Raw genomic sequence first — 23721 nt, forward strand, 5'->3', positions numbered from 1 at the left:
GGTTGTAGTCTTTGATAAACTTTTTCTCCTTTATTTAATATTTCTCTTATTGGGGCGGCTTTTGGTGTTATTGATTCAGCAATGTCACTAATTGCTTCTTTATTCTTAAATATCCAATTTGCTCCTTTCTTCATTGTTTCCCAAACTTTATGCGCTCCTCTTTTTACTTTATCCACAGTTTCTTAAATATACCTGCAGCCATAGTTGATTATTTCATTAAAATTAAAAATTCATTTTCATCTTTTAATTTTGATTTTTTTATTTAATAATAAATGACGACTAACTATTTGGTGCCAAACACTAAACCGATTAATGGAAATGTGTTTCATTCATTCGAAAAGATAAATGAAATATTCGCGAAGAATGATGGTAGAAGATATTATAGAGAACTTGAAAGTTCATGCTATGACTCTGATACTCCATATTTTGATGATAAACAAACTCATTTAAGAATTACAAATCCAGCTCATGATGTGAATCAATTAGGTGACACATATATTAAACGCAAAGTTAAAGCAACTCTAGTTTCAAATAAAGCTTTCACATGTGATGCCGCTTTTAAATGCATGCGTTTATTCATTGGTTACAAATCATCAAATCAAAACTTTAAACAATTAGAAGTAGAAACTGAAAGAGGTGATGCCGGTTATCTTCAGATGGATTGCGCCCGTGAATCTTTTGCATTTGCAACATATAAACCAAAATCAGAAAGGAAAGTTAAAAAGTTTGTTCATTCGTTATATAATAATGTTCAAAAATATGATAACTCAGTATGTGGTAAATATATTGACCCTTCAGAAGTTTTCAAGAAAGCAAATGAAGAAGTTGATGTCACTTTTGATATGATTATTCCGGTAAATGATTTGTTAGCATTTCAGGCGTTCGATGATTATCCTAAATCATTGGTGAAATCATTCTTAAATATTATGTTTTCAGGGATACTTTAGTATTTTGTCAGGTTGACCCGTTAAGAGTTGCTGATTTACAAAATTACGTTTATGAAAAGATAACTGATGAAAATTATGAAAAGATTATGAATCATGTTTATAAATATGATCGCAAATTCCAACAAATCGGACTTCCTGCCAAAATTAATTACAAGCTTAGCCGCTACATCTGCTGACGCAACAGTTGATGACGTTATTATTTCATGCACAAAGATGGAAGTTTTAGAGGATAAATGCATTACACCAGGATACGGTTTAATTGAAGAATCAGTTAAAGCAATACCACGTTTATTTAGTAAGGAAGATCCATTCCTGATTCCAGCTCAACATATTGACGTTCGTTCACTAAATGGAGGTTGCATCACTCCTGAAGGTATTAGCTCAGATTTCTCATACGCTCTTCATAATGTTACAGATGTTGTGTTAACATTTCCAAAGAATGCAATGCAAAGAACAGTTTTAGAAAATCCAATGCTTCGAGGTCTTCAGGTCACTATAGATTCCAGAAACTTCCCCGATCAAGCGATGACCACAGTGGGCGACATATTCTTTACACGTATGCTTCAAGCTTCTGATTTAGATGGAGTGAATGAATGCACAGAAGAATACGAGGACTCATTAACTAGACCACTGAATGATGATAATGGCATACCATTAGCTAGAACATGGAAAGACCAAACTTCATTCTTATGCACTATTCCAGTTCAACGTGATGGAGCGGGTATATTCTTTGATGGATTAGAAACTTTCAACTCACAAGTTACAGTACAAGTGAAAGCTTATCCAATCATTCAGGGTGAAAATGACACTTACTGTTCAAAGTGACAAATCCTCCTCAGGTTTGGTTTACTAGGACTACGTATTGGACATGGACACCGGATGAAGGTTTGAAATATCATCCAACAGGTACACCACCACAGTATAGAAGTTCATATGATGAAATATTGATGAATAGAAATGTTTAAAATTATAAATTTATTTTTGATTAAATGGATTTAAATTCAATTCTGAAGAATTAACAGATGTATATAATACATACGTAGATGATATGATTAATGAAGCATTGAGTGATAATAAAAATGCTCTATCTAAGGAAAAATTAATGAAAATTCCATATTCTGAATGTTACTTAAATTCAATCACTGCAGCAATTGGTAAACAAAATAAAGGTAAAACATTAACGATATTAAAACAAATTATCATTATTGCTAACACTTCCCCCATTCACATGTGTTAATTTATATCAACCGTTCAGGTTCACCTTCAGATGATACATTTGAATCTTTAAAGCATTTAATCAAAATTCCAATTATTTATTTATCACAAGAAGAAGCAGAAGATTATTTAAAAAACTTTTTAATGTATAAAGAATTATATAATACAATCAAGAAGCAAGGATTAGAGGATAAAATTATTGATAAACAACGGGATGAATTATTTGAAACACTTTCTATTTCAAATTTTGATAGAGAATTTTTGCATTCACTCATTTTTCTAGATGATGCGTGAAATCAAAACTAATAACTAATGAGAAATCATATTTTAATCAATTATTAACTCAATGTCGACACATTCAGTGTTCATTCTTTATGGCTGTTCAATACTTTAAAGCATTAAGCACAAACATTAAATCAAACCTGTCCACCCTTTTCATTTTCAGTGGTTTAGTCGTCAACAGTTGAACGTTATGCTTTATCAAGTGAATTTACCAATGAGCATTAATGAACTTTACACACAATATCAACAATTAGGTGAACATGGAAAAATAATAGTTGATTTAAATAAAGGTTCCATTAAATTTGATTAACTTTTTATAATTAATTTTTATTTTTTATTTATAATTAAACATGACAGAAATAGCAAATCTTCTACAGGTTCCATTAAAACAAGGACAAACAAAAAGGGTGCATATAATAGAACTATGAAAGTTCCAGACGGAATGAAAGAATTAGTCCACATTGTTGCCGGTCTTCAAAAGATGTTAAACAAATGAGAAACGTTTTAACATTACCAGAAGCTCAAGCATATGCCAAACGTCATGGACCAAATTGGGAAGCACATGAAGCAGACATTACAGGACCAAATGGAAAACCTGATGGTATAAATGAAGTTTTCGTTACTGATGGTCAAGGAAATATTAAAGTCATAAATGGGTATAAATTAACAATGACGGATTATCCTAAACGTAAAGCATATAATGAATGTTATCCTATGCAATTTGATGAAAATGGAAAAGCTGTTAAACAATACATTGGAGAAGGTGAAAATGGTCCAATTATTCATACCATCTTATTCCATATTCTTATTTCAATGAAGAATTAAATGCTGTTGAAGAGGGACCGGATGGATTACCACGATATGTTAATCAGTTTGATGGTCAATATGCATATTTGAGACCTGAAATTCCAGCTAAGAAATTCTTTAAAGTTGCTTTATTCGATCCAGTGTTCAATGAACAGAAAGAAGCAATGAAAGCAGAATTTAAACCAATTCAAGTGGCAAGAATTTCTTCATCTTCACTTTCAGAAGCGTTCAAGGAATTGATAAAGAAACCACTTTATTCTCAACAAGGTTATAACTTTGATTTAATTAAAGAAAGTGATAGACGTAAATTAGAAAAATCAGATGGTTTTAAGAATGCATGTAATGAAATGATTAAAGATATTGTAAATGATAAAATAAGACTGGAAGAAACTCAAAGCAATATCAATAACATAATTGGTGCAGTTACAAAGAAAGTATAAGCAAACAAGGATGAACCTTGGGATATTACCGTAACAACTAAATAAAACTTTAAATATATTTTTCTTTTTTTATTCGATTATAAATGAGAAGACGTTTCACTAGTCAAAAGAACACTAACGCAAAAGCAGAGATTACGGTTGGTTATAACGTAAATGATGATAAATCACGAATTATTCAAAATGTTAAAGTTAATGTTAGTCCTGAATTAACAAGGTCAGCAACTCAACCAAATTTATTAACTCGTGACTTACCGAAAAAGGAGGAGGGCAAAATAAAAAGAAGATGAACCCGGTAAAGAACCTGTTGAAATTCCCACTTATCCAACATACCCCCCGCCTCTTTCATCAAACATCGAGAACCCAGGAATCTACGATTCCAGTCGCAATGCGCCATATAAAATAGACATTAATTCTGAATTAATGAAAATTTACCGTGATATAATAACTGATAATTATGATTCAATAATAAATTTAATTGACCAATCCGGTTTAATTATTTTACCTTATGAATCATTAATTCACATTATCGCCATTCTTTGTGATGTTCAAGATTCAGACGTTAAGATTCAATTTTTCATAGATGATGAGGTTTCATGCTGCGGAACAGTTGCAAAAATAAATCCTATAAAGGATATTAGCACAATTAAGATATCAAAGAACGGAACAACAACTGAACTTCATTTAACTTATAATGATATTTATAATAAAATAGTTGATGAATATAAAATATCACTTGAAAAATTCTTTGTTAAGGCTATTTAATATTCAAGCATTAACATTATCGAATAATAATCCTTTGAATCATAATCAATAATAATTGACCTTTCACCAGTTTCTATCGTTTGTTTTATTTCTTTTTGTTCCCCACTATCTGGATCGGTCATTGTAATTGTTTTTGTTATAGTATCAGCTTTATCTTTAACTTCAATCTTTTTTCCATCGGGATATTTAAACCAAAATTCCAAAAATTCGATATTGTCAATCTGTTCATATTTTAATCTATCAATTACATTTTTAATACCATCTGAAAATCTTATGAAATGGTCATTATATGGGTTTGATTGAACTAAATTTGAATGAAGTGAAATATAACCGATGATGAATATGACATTGACTCATATTTTCTGAAAACACTAAAATTTATAACATGAATGAATTTCTTATTCGTTGAATTTATGAATTCTTGAGGTAATCTTATTCTAGTTTTATTTATCACTGGAAAATAACGCTTTACCATATTTTTAATCGTAATAAAAATGTCAATTATCAATATTATTTCGAATAATAACTGTGAATTAAATTTAACAGTTAGCGGAATTTATAATGTTACTCTCGTTTCTGTGAGTGGTAAATTTAATCCCATTCTTTTAGACCCTTCAGATTATATATCATTTATTAAAGATGACCATGAAAAAACGTATGATATGTATATAAATAATGATAGCGAAATGGGATATTAACAATTTTAAGTTATTTAAATGAATCATTTATCGTATGGTATGAAGAAAATTTTAAATCAAAACCTGATAAACTTTTTGAACTTGATGAAATAAATAACCTTATTAAATTTCCGCTGAAAATTAAATTTTGTACTCCTTCTTCGTTCATTGTTGGGGATATTAAATTTTGAAAAAGATGTTGGGGATGTTTTGTATTCTGACACTGGTTCCAATTTCATTTTAATCAAATGTGATAAAGTTAATACCCCAATGAGATTTTCACATCAAACATTAGACCCTAACTCTTACCCATCAATACAAAACATTTTATCCATCAACTTAAACATATTTTCTTTATCATATCCGTTTCAATTATCCGGGAATTCATTTATTCTTCATTCAAAAGATTTATCAAATATTAAATTTAGAATAACCGACCTATTTGATTGTGATTTAGAATTCATGAATGAAATATTATGGCAATTTCAAATAGAAAAAATAGGTGATGAGATAACAGATTAAATATTTATTTTTAAATCGTAATAAAATGATTAAACAACAGCAACTTAAGGCGCAGACCATTACATACGCCACATATGCATATAATTCAAAGACGGCAGAACAAACGCAAAGGTTGAAATATGGAGATTTGGAGATAGTATTGAAAAATGACCATTTTGAATTCGTTTGCAAAGGTGGTGCAGTGATATCAAATATAAAAGAAATTTTATTTATGAATTCAAAAATTAAAGGAATAACGGATGATATAACATCAATTCCACCAGAAGAACAAAGATATTACGCATTAAATGCATTTCCTAAAGTTTTGAAGATTGGAAGATTTAATTTAAATGAGGAATTCATAAAAGGTTTCCTAAATGACATAATGAAGAAAGCAAATTTGGTTTATGTTGATGAAAAAGATAATGAAATTAAAGAAAGGGTTGATAGTGAATTAATGAAGAAAGCAAATTTGGTTTATGTTGATGAAAAAGATAATGAAATTAAAGAAATGGTTGAATGGTATCATGAATGGACATCAAAGATTTTAAAAACAAAAGCCGATACAGGATGGGTTTCAGGATGTTTAGACCTTAAAGCAGATAAAACATATGTTAACGATGAGTTAGAGAAGAAAGCAGATAAGAACCATACACATGAATTCTTCACAACTGTTGGTATAGAAAGTATTGAAGGAACGGTTGAAGAACCTGATGGGGATGTATTATATTGGAAACCTCCTAACTTTCCACAAGGTTTAACATCGGATGACGACATAACGACGATGAGAAACATTAGATGTAAAGATGTTTATGTCATGAAGGATGAACATAATATTAAATTCACTGCTCAAGATTTATATGACAAGAAAGCAGACAAAACAGAGCTTCAAACATTAAAGACAGAAATACTTCAAACATTATATCCTATAGGCTCTATTTATACGTCAATGAACTCAACAAATCCCGCAACAGTTTTAGGTTTTGGTGAATGGAAGCAGATTATAGATAAATTCTTATACTGTGCTAGATATTCAAAGACGGCAGGAGGTTCGAAGAAAATTAAAGAAGCAAACCTTCCACCGCACACTCATACGGGAACTACAAACTTTTCTGGTGACCATAGTCACTCATTAAGAGACCACCCATTATATAACTCAGAATATTATGCTGGCAATGACGTTTTATCTCCAGATTATAACCATTCGGCAAAAAAGACTTTTCGACCAACTGAACCAGGAGGAAATCATGTCCATACTTTCACAACAAATCCAACAGGCTTGGGTAAAGATTATATGCCACCATTTATGACTATATTCGCATGGTATAGAGTTTATTGAATGTGCTTGACCCAAAGGTCTGGGCTTACCGAATGAACTAAATATAGAGTTTTGTATGTAAGAACAGTAATGTCAGTCGAAGCAAAAACATTCACGAACAAATCTAATGGTGAAACATTCACAAAAGGCACTTATAACGGTATTGAAGTCTTACATTTTTTGAATAAATGAGGGGTCCCTCGGTCCCTCGGTCCCTCGGTTAATTAACATCTTTTTGAAAATGATGACAACATGACATTTTGACAACAACAGGGGAAAAAAGGATTGAATGTCTTACATTTTTTGAATAAATGAGGGGTCCCTCGGTCCCTCGGTCCCTCGGTTAATTAACATCTTTTTGAAAATGATGACAACATGACATTTTGACAACATAGTGGGATTCATGCAAAAATAAATTCCAATCATACTTTATAAAGCTTCATTTACAGGTATTTCATCGTCAGTAAATGAATCCTCATTATCGTTTGGTTCAACCTGTTTATATAATCCTTTCATTTCTTCTTTCAAAACATAATACCACGTATGTTTACCGTCTGTTTTTCTTTGTTTCTTTTCACATTTATCCTTAATACTCATTTGAAAATTCTTGTCTTTCATGTCTGATGGTTTGCAGAATAGAGCATTTTTACACATCATACCTGCACACAATTCATCATAATGTGTATTTATCCATTCATCTAAAGGATTTGTTGATAACTCGATTAAATCTTGTTTGGCTTCAGTCATCGGTATGATTCGTACATTAAATGATGAAAGGTCGTAATTGATAAAATATGTTAGTAAATTATCATAAAATTCCTTTGTGCATGAATCCATTAAATTCTTGAAGTAATAAATTGACCCTTAAATTTACCATTAACCCTTAAAACTACGTATCTTCTGTCTCCAACTTCAATTTTGACAGGGTAAACGTTATTAGTTACGAAAATAAAATTGGCAACATTCTGAGCAGTTCTTCTGGGTTGATTCTTTTCATTAATTCTTATCTCATTATCCGTTATAATTGATTTCAAAGCGTTGAAGTTTGCGAGTCTGTCTTCACCTACATTCTTGAGTTCATTAAGTACAAGAAACATTTTATTTTCAACAACTGAATTGAAATTACCCGTTAGCTCACTTATTTCGGTAATGTTTTTACATGAATAACCAGCGAGAAGTTCAGAAATAATGTCTGTAAATCTGTTTTTACCTATTCCCTGAAGTCCTTTCAAAATAATTGCTGTTTCATTCTTGATTCCGGGATGTTGAATCATTGATGCAATCCAGCCGAGTAGGTATTTATACACTTCATCGTTATTATCACAAATGGCTTCTTTAATGAAATTCATAAACATCTCAATTTTTGAGTAATCAGGCTTTTCGAGAACGTTGTATTTATAACCTTGAAACGTTGAGAAAACATCTGGGGAATCAGATTTAAAGCAAACACCCATAACGGTTAATGAGGATAATTGATTTAGTAGTACGTCCCATGCTGTTATGGTTTTACCTTCTTCTTTAAATAATTTAATCATTTTGAGTGACTCTTTCATGTTTGATTGAAGAACGAATGATATTTGATTCATTTTATCATGAATATTATAGTCTTTTTGAATGAAGTATTTGTTTCCACAATCTACAAAACGAATGACACGTGATAAATCCTCAATTACTTCAGAACTGTTTTTATACTGATGATTTTCAGCTTTACGTCTAATATCTGTTATCAAAAACGAGTCATCAAGTTTTATATCAAATGTTATTTTTGGCTTACGTAATAAAGGTAAAACATATTCATCATAATATTCCTTTTGATAAAGTTTTAGAATCTTCACCAAAACAAATGGAGAAGTCATTAAATGTGCATATCTATCACGTGCTTTTTCAAAATTACTTTTTGCATTTTCTGTTAAACTGCAGAAGTTATAAACGTTGTCGTATGCTTCATTAATTAAATGATTAGGTAACGAATTAATAGCTTGAAACAGTGTGAATAATGTAACTTCTTTTTCTAAATTCATGTTTCCACCATCATTATGTACTTCAAAATCACAGATGCCATCAACTATGCTCTGGGCAAGTTTATCGTCAATGTTTACATCTTTGTCTTCATTCATTATATTCTTTATTTCTTCGTTCTTCTGTTCAACTCTTACCTTAATATTCAAATCATTTAATATATCATTCACTGTTCTAGTTAATGTTGAATCATAACTTCCACGAATGAATGAGTATGTTTGATTGGTTCTGTTGCATTCTTGCGAACTCTTGAATCAGCCATAACCACTAATGAACGCTTTGAATCATCCATGAAGTCATTATGTCAATATCATAATCATTGCAGGAATAACATTTAATCATTCTGTTCGAGGTTGAATAGAAGAAATTAGTGTTGCAATAAATGTGAAGACCTCCTGAAGCGGTTTTAACGATAACATCTTTATCCGAAAGTTTTGATAAAATATCTTTTCTTACTGTTTCTTTAAGTTCATCATTGTATGATTTATTGATATCAACATCTATAATAGTTAAATTTGGAATTTTATTTACTAATAAAGCCATACCAGTTTTCCTTCCTCTTCCTCCATCGTGTTTGAGGTAGTTATGTAAATCAATCTTGTTTTCACCAATTCTTTCGTTGAGGGTTTTAGTTTCTGCCACAACTAATTCCTCAGCTAATGAATCAATAACTTGTTCATCAGAAATGATAAAGTTGCTGTTGTTGTTTGTTGCTGTCATTTATATAGGAATAAAAAAATAAAAATAATTTTAAAACTAACTTTATTCAAAAAATGTAAGACATGAATTTCCTCCTTTTTTTCCCCTGTTGTCAAAATGTCATGTTGTCACTATTTTCAAAAAGATGTTAATTAACCGAGGGACCGAGGGACCCCTCATTTATTCAAAAAATGTAAGACATGAATTTCCTCCTTTTTTTCCCCTGTTGTCAAAATGTCATGTTGTCACTATTTTCAAAAAGATGTTAATTAACCGAGGGACCGAGGGACCGAGGGACCCCTCATTTATTCAAAAAATGTAAGACATGAATTTCCGCAAATTCTTTCACAAACTTTAGAACGGCATAATTTAAATTTTTATTTTTATCATAAATGAATACCCCACAAGCTCAAAATTTACCACGAATCATAACAAGGGAGGAAATGATAAAAATGATGCAAGAACATGTTAAAAATAACAAACCACTAAAACTGAGAAAATGTGGTTATGCAGTAATGATGGAAAGAGAGATGTTGTCAAAGAAAAATAAAAATTAAATTTGGATTGAGTTTAAAAATTCATCTTTATTAAATTCATCTCTTCCAACCAATTTATTTATTCTATTAAATTCTTTTATTTTTGCTTCACTCAGTTTAAGGATTGAACGGTAAGTTTCTAATTTTTCGATTATTTCTTTATCGTTTTCAACCCCATCACATTGTGGCTTCTTTTTGTAATAGCATATTTTTGATTTAATTCTGTTTAGTTTCTTTTTATATTCATCGTCTGGACTCTTGACTGCTTCGTTGTCACTCATTTCTTACGAAATAAAAAAAATTAAATATTATTTAAATATAATGGAGTAATAAAATAAATCGGAATTTCTATTAATTTATTGTCAACTTCAACTAATGCATTGCCGTTAATATATCTAACAAATTCAGCTATTGTGTCAAATCTTCGTCTTCTTTTTGTCATTGATTTATCAGTTTTTCCATAATCGAGATGAATAAAACTTTATTCCCTTGTTTAAAATTCATGAGCCCCGAATTAATTTGTTCACGTTTAACATCATTTAACCTTTCCATTTGCTTTCTAATATATTCCCATTCTTTTGAAATATCATTTTTCATTTCCACTGGTTTCATGTTAATAGTTCTATGCCATGTATTATTGTAATAATATACTAACTGCTGTATGATGGAGTCATGATTTCCATCCCAGTATATCTGACCGTTAACCCCTAACGCATCTCTAAGAGTTCTCATTACTGCATCAACTATTTTATTATGAAACGTATATGGAGAGGATGAAAGTAAAAATTAATTTGTGGGAAATAATGAGTCATAGCTGCCTGAAATCCTTTATCACCATCACCCCTTATATTATCTACTCTTTCATGATCTAGTAAGTATTGAATAGCTCTTCTTGTTTCCTGTTCTGTTTTCCCTTTCACCGGAATGCAATATAAATATCTAGTGTTAATGTTAATGGCAAATAAATAAGTAATTTCCTTTTGAATATTCCAGATGATCGATTTCGTATGAATATGGATATGGAGCAAATGAAGGTCGACTAAATTTTTCCTTTAATGGTTGAATTTTCGGGTCAATTGGTTTATTTAATATCTTGAAATCCTTTTTAAAATCTTTTTGCTTCTTTAATGTTTGAAATGGATATAATAAAGTGAATGATGAAGGATTAACTGAAGGAGGAGGAGGTACTGTCGTTGGAGGTTTTGGTGTTGTAAGTGGTTTAATTTTATCTGCTTTGATTTTGGATTCATTCCCCTTCATTAATTCTGGATGTATTCTATTCATTTGTTTTAAATATGCTGTATATAAAGGTTTGATATACTTTCCCGCTTCGAGTTTATGTTGAAGGATGAATTCCAAAAGTTGATCTTCATTTAAAAGTCGGGCTGAATATGGTTTAACTAATGAATCATAAATTAAAGCTTGTGCATCATTTATGGTCTGAAGACTGTGTTTTGTTCCTTTTGTTTTGTTCCTTTGGCTTTTGCGGCTCAGGATTATATAATTTATATAATTCATCAATATCTTCTTCTGTTAATACTTTATTTTTGAAATCTTTCAACTGTTTAAGCTGTGATTTACTTTTTCCCTTTATATTCTTCTTTAATTTCTCTCTTAAACGAATTATTTTATCATGATATTTCAAAATTTCATTTTTATAATATGGTAATAATATTCCATATCATCACCCGTTATATTTTATTATATTTTTGGAGATATGCTTTTAAATCATAATAATTAAGAAAATTTTGATTAAATACTAAATCATCAATTAAAATTTTTAAATCTGTGTTATTCATTTATATAAAAATAAAATCAATGTTTTAAGGGTGCCCACCTCTTTGAATCATAGTATCAAAACCATCATTAACGGTTCCTTTTGTCTCTTCTGTGGTATTTTATTAAATAAATGGCATACAACATCCATTTTCACAACATACAGCCTTAGTGTGTGCTCCTGTTAATGCAGTCTTACCGATTGTTAAACGAGTCATTGACCCGTTTTTAAGTTGTAAATTAATATTCTGACCATCAAATATCAATTTATCATTTATTATATCCAAATAATTTTTAGGTGTTAATTGTTTATTTTGTCGTAAACTAACACCTTTCATTTTTTGTGCAATCTTTTTAAAATCACTTCCATCAATTGAACCATTGAATGATGTATAACACTTAGGACATAAAGCAACCATGTTATCACCTTGTTTCTCAATTGCTAAACCCAATAACTTCTTCTCATGTGCTTTTTCTTCAGCTTTATTCTTTAATTTAGGTTTAAATTTCTCATCAAAACAGAAGAAATCAAAAGGTGCGAATTTGAAAATGTTTTTATCATAAAATTGTTTATCGGTAACAATTGCTTGAAATGCTTGAGTGTTAGGAAGATTTGGGTCGCCAGCGATTGCCCAATAAGATGAATCAGTATCACCTTCAATGAAATGAAAACGATTAACATCCATGCATTTATACATAAAATCATAAATGAAAACCAAATACCAGTATTTAGCATTATCTAAAGTGAAGAATGCCTCTTGTAAACATGTATCACATCTATAAAATCTATCTTTAAGCATCACTTGATATGTATCCTCTCCTATTTCTCTTATGTTTTTAAACTTATTTGACATACATGCAACGCGTGCCTTCTGTGCATTCATTATTTTAGTCTTTGCGTAATTTTGTGTATTCATTGCATCGTAACCATATGATCCATTAAGTGAAATCTTGCAAAATAAACTTTTTCCTTTATTTCCTTCTAATTCAGCCTTTTGTCTTTCGTTCATAAATTTGTTCGCAAATTCATTAAAACAAGTGTTTTTCGTAAATGTTAAATTGATTGAATATCATCGATGATAAAATGAAATCTGTCTATTAGATACCAAAGATAATAAGAAGAAAATGGTTGATATTGGTTGTGTGTTGATGCTAACTGAGTTAATTTTCTCTGTTTCTGGTCAACTGGTAGATTGTTTGATTTCATGTAATTATACATAAAACTGCCAATTGTTTTTTCATCTGTGATAATATCTAAGTTTCTTATTATCGGTAAAAAGTTTATGTAATCATTAATGTATTTTTCATCAATGTGACCCTTTACTTCAGCCACGAATAAAGTATTTTTCTTCTTAATTATTCCCAGTGCTTTTGCTTTCTTTGTTGCTGTATCACAAATGATAACACCATTCAATCTTCCCGGCATATACATTTTATGGTCAGTATATTGAATGAAATCATGAGGATTAGATGAAAATGATGAAGGATATAATGAATTAAAGTCAACTCCAACGAAATGAGTCATAATGTTGGTGGTGTCCTCATTTGATACAGTTTTAGTTTCTGGATTATATGAAAGTTTATTAATGTGCGTGATTCCTTTAAGATTAACACGATGTTGAACATTTGATAGACCACCAGTAATTCCATTACGGAGAATGTGATAAGCTTCAACTGAATCTAAAGTCATTGGTAAATTATTTTTTAATGCATAATTTCTTAAATTGATTCTTAAACGTTGAACATCTTCATCTTTATTTGATTTTACGACATTGCAATAACAACACATTAACTGACAATTTTCTTTGGTATGTGGTTTTTCATTATCGATTCTATCTAATGTTGGTTTATTTGCATATGTAAACGCTTTACCACACATTTTACATTTAGATGAAAGGATTAAATCGTGATAGTATTGATAGTCATCCATTGAAACATTGTTTTTAGTATCCCTTTCTGCTTTTTCATCTTGTTTCTTATATGATTCAATTTTATATTTCCAATACTTTTTTGTTAATTCAAAACTTGATTCCACATTTTCTTCTTCTGGATATGTTTCGTTAGGATTGAAGTTCTTATATGCTAACGCGTAACGAATCATTGATGCATTCGATGATAAAGAAAGATTATGAAGCATGTCAATTTTATAAACAAATGTTTCTTTCGATAATTTTATCAATTGGGTCAATCATAATTTCAACGTCTTTATTGCAATAATGAATAAAATATTCTAATCTATTCTCAAAATTTTTAGCATCATTGAGATATATTTGATAATCACTATCGGATATTGTTTCTTGTGTTAATGCTGAATAAAATGAATCTTGAGTGAATGGTTCCTTTTATATAATTCATCTTCGTAATTCTCCCATGTGATGAATTGATAAGGGAAAAAGGATTTAACACGTGATTTATTGTTTCCGAAATCTTGAGTGAATTGGTCTAATGTTCCACCGCGCTATATAATTTCTGATGTCAATAAATCTTAATTCATATGGAACGTTTGTTTTCTTTACAATGATTTGCTTAAATTGTGAAGAAGAACCCAGCATTGATTTTATCTTCCATTTTGCAGTGTTTAAATCACGAAGAATTAAATTTAAATCAAACTTTCCTGAATTAAAACCAATGATATTCACTTTATTAAATTCTTCATCTAAAAGCTCTTTAAATGCTTCCTTCTGTTTCTCATTTAATGTATGAGACAAAGTCCCCGCCGTTTGGTCCGTTTGCGACTTCATTAATTCTTCATATTGTTCAATATTTGATTTAGCAACTAATGAACAGGTTGAAAATAAAAACTCAATCCAATCAGAAATAAAAGAATCACTCGAAGTTAAGCAAAAATTCCTCGTATATGTTTTATCGTTTAATTTAACCGTTGATGATACCATGAATGGTTTTAAGTAAGCGTTCAAAGTTGCACACTCAGAAAGTTGTAATTCTTCTTTAGTCTCTAATGTTTCGAAGTCAAAAGTAATATAATATCTTTTGGTTTATAATATTCCTGCAAATTATGTGCTAATAGCCATTGATATATCTTCTGTTTCGTAATATGTGGTGCATATGGTTGTTGTGTGTTTTGCAATTGAACGTCTTGAATTAATCTTCCATTATTTTCTTTACATTTCTCACAATGTTTTAAAAATCTTCTTTGGTTTTTCCTTTCTGGATCATCACGGATAGAATATACTTCTTCTTTGCAAAAGGGGCAAACTTTATATCCTGTGAGTGCTTCAACGTCTGTTATTCTGTCAGCGTGAAGTTTTCCACATGGACTCTGTGTTAATAAAATATTTACTGTTTCAAATTCTGGATCTATCATTATTGATTCCACTAATGGAAAGTCTACCTTGTTAATGTCTACGTCTTCTGGTTGAGGTCACAATAATAAAATCAATATTAACATTTAACATTCTTGCTAACCTCTCACTTTCTGATGAAATGTCAAATCCTTCATATGCATCTATGGCTTCATTTAAATAACTTCTACGAGTTTTAGGATTAACACCATCAGGAATGTTATAGAAGCGTTTAAATAACCTTCTACCTTCGGCTCTTATTTGATTATCATTCATTTTAGCTGTTCCATTTTTGTTCATTTATGTAAGAATAAAAATTAAAATAAATAAAAATAAAGTTTATTTTTTTAAAGTCCGAGACTCAGAGAGTCCAGGGCTAAAGTCCATAAAATGAATTAAGAACACATAAATTTTTATCATCTGCGACGTGACGAATACATTTTAATTTACTCAAGAATGCGTACCCTGATACATTAAATCTAATTCCTGTCTTATTTAATTTCACAACTTTGAAAAGGAATGTATGAATAGCTATAAAATGATGAAGATGTTTTATGGGTTGCTTCCATTTTTTCTGAAATAAATGAATAAATATAATGTTTATAAGTTTTCATATCTTTTATATGTTCTTAATAACGAATGGTATAGACCTTTCACTTCGTCTTCCTTCGGTGCTGTTCTTTCATATGAAACATTATTGGTATCTTCAATAATGAAACCACAATCACATAAAATTTTATATGTCCAATTGTTTCTTTTGATATTTTATCTAACAAATCAAAAACTTTATCAACACCTGTACATTTATTTAAATAATAATTTGTGTAAATATCATGGTCTTCTTTCTTAATCGTATTTGTTGCATATGTTACATTTTTCAGTGCTTTTTTGAATTTTTCAGAATCAAGAGGAGGTGAAAGTAATATACATGGATAATCTCCATCGTCAATAAATTGTAACTTATGTTTATGAATAAATTTTGTGCCTTCTTCTGAAAGTGTTTCGTCAATATCACCATCTAATAAATTTTTAGTAGATTCCAAAAAGTAATTTTTATATCTTTCCTCATGTGATTTTTGAACTGCTGATTCTGAAGCTGGGATATTCATTAAACCCTCTACTTCATTCTCAGCATTTCTCAATTCCTTAATTTTTTCATCTATTTCATTTCTTAATTGTTCCAATTTCTCAATCTCATCGTTATAATATTCATCTTGTTTAATTTTTTCTTCAAAATATTCAGGAGGTGTTTCAAGGCTCTCTGAGCCCAGGTCCTCTGGACCATAAAGAGGAATATTCTCCTGTTTTTCAACTTTTTTGGGATATAAATATCTCATTATAGCCTTTTTAGTAATTGGTCCGTTATATTTAAATTCATTCAACAATCTGGAAAACTCTTTCACATTCTGCATATATGTTGGATAAGAACCGTCTCCAAAATTTTCTAAAATATTTTCTAATTCTGAATTAGTGAACTTTAAAGATTTCAATGAATTAGTTGTTATACTCATTTATTATAAAATAAAAATAAAAAAAATAAATTTAACTTAGTTTTAATTTTACGTAAGAAGTCAATTTTTTAAATCTTGATTTATTCAAAAACGTAAGAATAAAAACCGTAAGAATCATACATTTTTTACTTCATATGTTAAAAAAAATGATACAAAATCGTTCAATATTGTATGAATTCTTACGTTTACAAAAAAAGTCACACAACCCTTCAACATATACTACTGTGAGTATGTTGAAGGATAAAACGATAAATTTTATCAAACGATAAGAAATGTTGTCCAAAAGTAATAAATTAAATGATTCTTCTAAGTTATGGCAATTTTGCCGATGTAAGATCTCAATTTCGAACATTTTATTACAATACAAAAGTAAAAAATGAAAATTCTATAGAAATTTTTTTTATGGCTATGAATACAATATATCTACTAATTGGTTGCATATAACTCATAGAAAAATTGAAAAGAATTCAAAAAAACGAATGGAAAAATTGTGAAGTAAAAAGTGAAACATTTCTATTTTACTATATAAGAAAACTTAGATGAAATCAAGCTCTAATAACTGGCTTTGATCCGAATTATCAAACAAAAACAAGGGATCTGGTAAATTAGAAAAAGAATTCATTTCTTCCTCTAAATCCAGCTTTTTATCAGTGGTACTTTCAACGCATGGAACAGGAAGCTGTTTATCCTGCTGTGCATTCAATTGAACTTCTGTTGGAACTTCCTTTTTGAACGCTTCTATGGATGGGCCAAAGCCAGGTGGTGAAATCGGTAGTGGTATTGGCTTTACATTCTTTCTGACAGTCCATTGACGTAGTTCGTGCATGTCATCTCTAAGGATTGGAATAGCATTCATAAGGTAATTTGCGGCTTCATTCCTGCTTATATTTGAATTGAAACCCATTTTATGAAGGGAGCCATTAAGGGTGCACCCGTATGTACGTTTATTTGAGAGGAGGAGGATTACCCTCTCAATTTTGAGGGATTCGTTAGTTTATTTTCTCGATGAATATGCAATAAAATTTGATTTTTACCTTATCAATATACTTCATATAATATACACATGTTCATGTAAAAACTTTTTTCCAAAATCCTCAGGAATTAAGGGATTTTTGAATTTTGAGGGTTGACCGACGAGTAGGTGACAAAAGTGCATACTCTTAAACAACCGTCGGATTTCCGGGTGAAATCGTGACACACTTTCGTCTTTCGTAGGCAGTGGTGGTTGTTACAAAAGGTAACTTCGAATGTAGCGTGAAATCTGCAAAAAAAATTCTGAAATTTGAATGTAGAACACAAAAATTGAATAGTTTACGTCAATAAAAAAGAGAAAAATGAAGCCAATGTGTCTCGAACCTAGGACTTAGAGCAGCAATCCCACTGTTTATCAAATTACACTACATGCATCTCTCACCTCAGTGAATGAGATCAACTATATGATAACTTTTTCCCCATTATATTCTTGTGGAAAAGTGACAAATAGCAACTTTGACCCTCTCTCGTTGACCGACCTAAATTGAGAGTATGTGACAAAAGTGCATACTCTTAAATTAACCTTAAATGTTGATTTTTCAATATTTTCGGTATTAACCTTATTGTAAATTTTTCCGGTGATAAATTTATCACACTGAGGTTATTTTTCCGGTGAGATTTTTAACCTTGATTTAATGAAATTAATATATATAAATTTTATTATTTTAATTTCGAATGAGTATAATAAAATATTTTTATGTGTTTTTGTTTTTGATGTGATTTGAATTTTGTTAACTCTTTTCAAAATCACTTCATTTTTATGATTTCGGTGGACTTAGAGGAGCTTATTGCTTTTGGTATTAAACAGGAAGTCAAGGGCGGTGTCCCATAAAGAAGAAGAACGGGATCTCCAAAGCAATATGTCACTTATTCATGTTCGTATCCCCTATGCAAGGCAAAATTTAGGGTTGAAGAACAAAATGGAGTGTTTACTATAAGCAAAGTTAATGAAGAACATTGCCATCATATAGGAGTTGAAATGGGTTCACATTACGCGAGTAAATTTTATCAAAAATGGATCGAACTTTATATTAAAAACGGTGGAAAGCAATTTCTTGCTCAAAAAGCATTTTTTGATAAGTTCGGAATTGATACGAATAACAAAGAAACGATGAAACTTTTCGCGCAGTCTACTGATGCTTTAAAGCACAAATTTTATCGCCTTGATGAGATTATTGCACAAAGATTATCAAACGATCCTTACACTTCTTTGGAAGCATTTTTGAATAATTTACAGGAAGAGTGCCCAGATGATCTCGTTCAATTTGATTACAATGGAGATTTTTCCGAGTTTACAATCATATATGCACCTTTTGCTGCAAAAGAATTGGTGCATAGCATTGATAACCCTCTCCACGTCGATTCCACTCATTCTTTAATTAAAGGAAAGATCCAATTGTTTGCAGTAACAATGAAAACAAGTCAAAACACAATTTTCCCCTTTTGCTATTTTTTAGTGAACCCTCAGACATCTGAAAAAATTCAAGAATGTTTGGTGAAATTCTGTGAGTTTGCGCACCTGGATCCACAGCATTGGAGCGCTGACTGTGCGCTAAACATTGCTCGCGCAATTGAGGACGGATTTCCTCTTGCGCAGCTCAGTTGGTGCGCTGTGCATGTTTTACGCGCATGTGCAAAAGTTGGAAGCTATTTTGACAATCCACAGAATTTTGAGAACTTCTATTTAGCAATGGACTTTTTGACATTACGTGCAGATGCAACGAATGCAGAAAAGCTGGCTGAAGAGTCTGATGAAACATATGAGTTCTTGACAACAATGTTAGAAGAAGAAGAACCGCGCGCTTTGAAGTATTTCGATAAACAATGGAGAAGAACCAAAGAACATTGGATGATGTTATATCGTGGAGAAGGTGATTCCACGAATAACATTGCGGAATCACACTTTCATCAATTAAAGCAAACATTTTTCTTGGGTAAGAAAAATGAGCGCATTGATGACATCGTCATAACTCTCATCACTGTTGTGATTCCAAATGCGATTATTAAGGTTCAAGTCGCTAATGTTTTGAATGAAGAAAGAGCAGTAAGAATTCTTACAAGGGCAGGTAATCAGATTGTTGAGCAAAGAGCTTCAAAACACGATGAATGTTTGAAATTAATTCAACACATTTTGGAAATTGTCGAAAGCCGAAGGATTGAACCTAATGTCCTTATTCCATCTTTGAAGGCAATATTAAATTTGGCACAAAGAAGTTTAAAGGAAGAGTAAGCAAGATTAGATAATTTGGACTTTTTTTAAAATTAATGAATAAACAGTATATTTTTGAAGTGTAAGCTTATTTATCTGAAGCTATATTACTTAATATAACATTCAAAGTATTATTGCTATTTATTGGAGAACAAATTTATGTAATTTTCACATGAAAATTGATAAATTTGTATTTCCTTATGATAATCAATTTTTGTATTTGTAGAGAGTCTCCCTGCATGATATCAAGACTTGGCTATAAGTCTTTATCCATTTTTGAAAATTGTATTGTAAATTGTAAGAATTTCTGAATACTACTACTATAAAATATAATTGCTTATCTATGTATATTCTCCCTGCATGATATCAAGACTTGGCTATAAGTTTTTATCCATTTTTGAAAATTGTATTGTAAATTGTAAGAATTTCTGAATACTACTACTATAAAATATAATTGCTTATCTATGTATATTCTCCCTGCATGATATCAAGACTTGGCTATAAGTCTCTATTCATTATGAGTATGACCCCATTTTTTTTACAAAAAGTGCCGAATTGCAACTTTGTCCCAATCTCCCTAAATTGAGAGGACGTAATCTTCCCGATTTTTTCATTTTCAGCCTTGGTAAAATACCCTCGAAAACTCAAAAAAATTGACTTGTGTCCATTTAAAAGGGTTCGTCGAGAGGTGTTAAATTATTGATTTTCAGGATCGTAACTCATAATTTTTTACAATCATATTAAAATTATGCGAGAAAACAAGCAAAAATATTCGTTATTTTAGTATCAAATACTACAAATCCTAGATTGCAATATATTTTAGCACGTAAAATTCCAAAATTTACTGTAATTGAATAAAATTTACAATAAACATCAATCCATTCTAGATTTTGCATATTGTTAATGATTTCCATACTATTTGTTTGCAGATTGTTCTATTGTTAACCGCGATTGTCTAAATCAATTTCATATAATTAAAATTTACAAATCCCATGCGATTATTATTTCTTGTCTGCAAAACACCCGTGCAACCTCTTTAAATGTAGTTGCTTCAAACTATTAAAATACCAAATTTATTTGTTTTATTCCCAAGAATGAAATACATTGACTAGAATTCTCGCAGTAAGCGTTATAAATATTGAGAAATATTGTGAAATAAATGTCTTGTTTACTAATTTGTTCGATTATTTTTAATATTTTTTTCCATTATGTTGAAAAATCAAAAGAATTTTTATTATTTTTAAATTACTAGGAGTATTAATGAAAATTCTAATCTCCTATTTTTATACAAAGAATGGAAACTGGATGGTGAATCATGAAATATCTGAAATTCTCGCGCATCAGCTTCGATATTATAACTCAGTTGTTAAAATCAATGCTAGCAAATATTTAGACACCAACTAAACTTGGTTCATTTCTGATGCATATTTCTTTTTTTACTTTTTCCAATTGAAATCGAATTTTACAAAACAGTTTTTTGATGATAATTTCTACAAAAATAGAATTAACATTCATTTGCTAAGATAAACAATGTCAAATTTTTAAAAATTAACGAAATCGTTCGTATCTTTTCAGGAAGGTATGTCGGCGAAAAAAATTCGTATACCAAATCAAATAACATCATATGAAGATATTATTAATTGTACGTATTCCGATTTTTGAGCAACTTTAGAAATCGATTTCAAGATTTTGGCAATTTGATCATTTATTAAATTAGTACATATGTAATAAAATGATATTCAATTTTCCAAAATTGTATATAGTGCCAATAAATTTTACTGAAATAAATATAATGGGAATGATATAAAGTTTTGTGACAAAATATTCATTTTTATACAAAGAAGCTATTCATTTTTAAACAACTATTTGAATATACCATCTATATTATTAGATATTGATCAGATTTCAATATCTGAATAATTCAGCTTGAATTACTATTCTATAAAATCTGTTACACATGGATATATGGTGTTAGGAATCAATATTTTGATTATAAGATTAATACAAAAAAACTTTGGGATATTATTCTCATTCTGCAAAACACTTCAATTTGGAACGGAATAAATATATATTCAGCAATAATTAATTCTTTTTGCCGTTTGTAATTCTAGCAACATTCCAAAATGGAGGAGTTTTTTAAAAATAAAGAAAATTTTTATAGAAAAAAATCAAATAGGGATGCGTTAAACACGCCATTTGACCAGGCGTACATTTTTTTGTTCGCCCAAAAATTTCGCCATTTGAGAAATTCAAAAATTAAAAATAAAATCTTAATCTTGATTTTTTTATTTTCGTGATTTTTTTGAAACTTACATAAGCGATGAAATACTTTTTTTAAGTAATCGTTTATTATATATAAATATATCTTAATAAATTTAATTCCTTAAGGTAGAGCGTGTTCAAATTTAAAATCTCATACAATATTTTCTTAATGGCGTATTTTTCTGAGGTCGCCCAAATAAAGGCGAATTCAAAATTGAGAACTCCAAGGCGTATGGCGAGTATTCAAAAAGTACGCCACTTACAAAATATTGAATGTGGATTATCAATTTTTTGGCGTGTTCAATTTCAAATTTTGATATTTATGTTTATTTTATTCAGTATAATGCTAAGAATTAAAATATAAAATTCATAGAATTTTTTCTTTGAAAATATTTTACATTTTTATTAGACCACTCCTAGACTAGTCATCAGGTTATCCTCAGATCATCCTCAGACTACTCATTATCAGATTACTCATCATCCTCAGACTACTCCTTAGACCCCTTCTCATCAGACTACTCCTCAGATCTTCCTCATAAGACTCCTCCTCAGATCTTCCTCCTGAAACTACTCTTCAGACTACTCCTTAGAGTCCTCCTCATCAGACTAGTCCTTAGACTAGTCCTCAGACTACTCCTGAAACTACTCCTCAGATTATCCTGAAACTACTCCTCAGTCTAATCCTCAGACTCCTCCTCAGATTATCCTCAAACTACTCATCGGTCTAATCCTCAGACTCCTCCTCAGATTATGCTCAGATTATCCTCAAACTCCTCAGATTATCCTCAGATTATCACTTTACATATATATATCGATAACTAAATAATTACTTATTATACTTTCTTTATTTTTTTTTTAATTTTAAAATAATATTAATATATCTTTCTACGTTTAATAATGAAAAGAGAAAGAGGAGTAAAAAGAGGAAAGAGAAAAGAAAGAGAGAGAGAGAGAAAAAAAAGAGAAAGAAAGAAAGAAAAAAAGGACGGCGATAATTTTTTATTGTTTTGTTATTCGGCCGAATGGCGGCTACTTCGTACCCGCCATTCAGCCCCAAAAATGGCGTATTATTCTATTTTTAAACGGTCATGGCGTAAAACCGTCGCATCCCTAAAATCAAAACAAAAAAATTTATTTTCAAACTATCTTTTTCAAACCTTTAATCATCAAAAACACAATTGTTAATATTCATTCTTTCTATTGTGCTATTCGAATAGTACGATTTATACTTTTTTTGCTAATTTATTAAATATGTCGAATCCGCGGAGGAGCGCTGTTGCAAAATGATCTATGATGTGTAGCGGTGTTTTGATAAAAAGAGGTCGGTCAACGTTTTTGAGTTTTTTCGACCTCATTATTTTTCTGATTTATCTGTTGCATTATATCAAGGGTACAATAATGCATGATATGTCACTGTTTTTATCTA

At 30.2% G+C, this 23721-nt stretch overlaps 7 protein-coding genes and 3 pseudogenes across 10 annotated transcripts, besides 3 other annotated features; 3 read left to right on the forward strand and 7 right to left on the reverse strand.

The window, feature by feature from the left end:
• Positions 1-1337: 1337 nt before the first annotated feature.
• Positions 1338-16866: a mobile genetic element.
• On the forward strand, positions 2795-3569 carry TVAGG3_1001220 (annotated as a pseudogene). The gene has a single exon. A coding segment is annotated over exon 1 (775 nt).
• On the forward strand, positions 3775-4453 carry TVAGG3_1001230 (annotated as a pseudogene). Its single transcript has one exon. A coding segment is annotated over exon 1 (679 nt).
• TVAGG3_1001240 (phage tail repeat-like family) lies at positions 5678-6970 on the forward strand (the record flags this gene model as incomplete). The annotated part of the gene is made up of 1 exon (XM_051254306.1): positions 5678-6970. The coding sequence occupies one exon, from the start codon at positions 5678-5680 to the stop codon at positions 6968-6970; it is 1293 nt and encodes a 430-aa protein (XP_051079880.1).
• TVAGG3_1001250 (uncharacterized protein) lies at positions 7379-7696 on the reverse strand (the record flags this gene model as incomplete). Its single annotated transcript, XM_051254307.1, has 1 exon — positions 7379-7696. The coding sequence occupies one exon, from the start codon at positions 7694-7696 to the stop codon at positions 7379-7381; it is 318 nt and encodes a 105-aa protein (XP_051079881.1).
• TVAGG3_1001260 (uncharacterized protein) lies at positions 7912-8970 on the reverse strand (the record flags this gene model as incomplete). The annotated part of the gene is made up of 1 exon (XM_051254308.1): positions 7912-8970. A coding segment is annotated over one exon (1059 nt), but the record flags the coding sequence as incomplete, so codon positions are not given.
• Positions 10221-10484, reverse strand: TVAGG3_1001270 (uncharacterized protein; the record flags this gene model as incomplete). Its single annotated transcript, XM_051254309.1, has 1 exon — positions 10221-10484. The coding sequence occupies one exon, from the start codon at positions 10482-10484 to the stop codon at positions 10221-10223; it is 264 nt and encodes an 87-aa protein (XP_051079883.1).
• TVAGG3_1001280 (uncharacterized protein) lies at positions 12105-12677 on the reverse strand (the record flags this gene model as incomplete). Its single annotated transcript, XM_051254310.1, has 1 exon — positions 12105-12677. One exon carries the CDS (start codon positions 12675-12677, stop codon positions 12105-12107), a length of 573 nt encoding a protein of 190 aa, XP_051079884.1.
• Positions 14743-15581, reverse strand: TVAGG3_1001290 (annotated as a pseudogene). The gene has a single exon. A coding segment is annotated over exon 1 (839 nt).
• TVAGG3_1001300 (uncharacterized protein) lies at positions 15939-16792 on the reverse strand (the record flags this gene model as incomplete). The annotated part of the gene is made up of 1 exon (XM_051254311.1): positions 15939-16792. A coding segment is annotated over one exon (854 nt), but the record flags the coding sequence as incomplete, so codon positions are not given.
• A 461-nt stretch (positions 16867-17327) lies between the features above and the next one.
• On the reverse strand, positions 17328-17696 carry TVAGG3_1001310 (transcription-initiator DNA-binding domain ibd family; the record flags this gene model as incomplete). Its single annotated transcript, XM_001328962.1, has 1 exon — positions 17328-17696. One exon carries the CDS (start codon positions 17694-17696, stop codon positions 17328-17330), a length of 369 nt encoding a protein of 122 aa, XP_001328997.1.
• Positions 17697-17927: 231 nt separating this feature from the next.
• Positions 17928-17957: a mobile genetic element.
• A 355-nt stretch (positions 17958-18312) lies between these two features.
• Positions 18313-20609: a mobile genetic element.
• The last annotated feature ends 3112 nt before the right edge of the window (positions 20610-23721 follow it).

Source organism: Trichomonas vaginalis, chromosome I, assembly GCF_026262505.1.
Source record: "Trichomonas vaginalis G3 chromosome I, whole genome shotgun sequence".
Taxonomy (NCBI): domain Eukaryota; phylum Parabasalia; order Trichomonadida; family Trichomonadidae; genus Trichomonas; species Trichomonas vaginalis.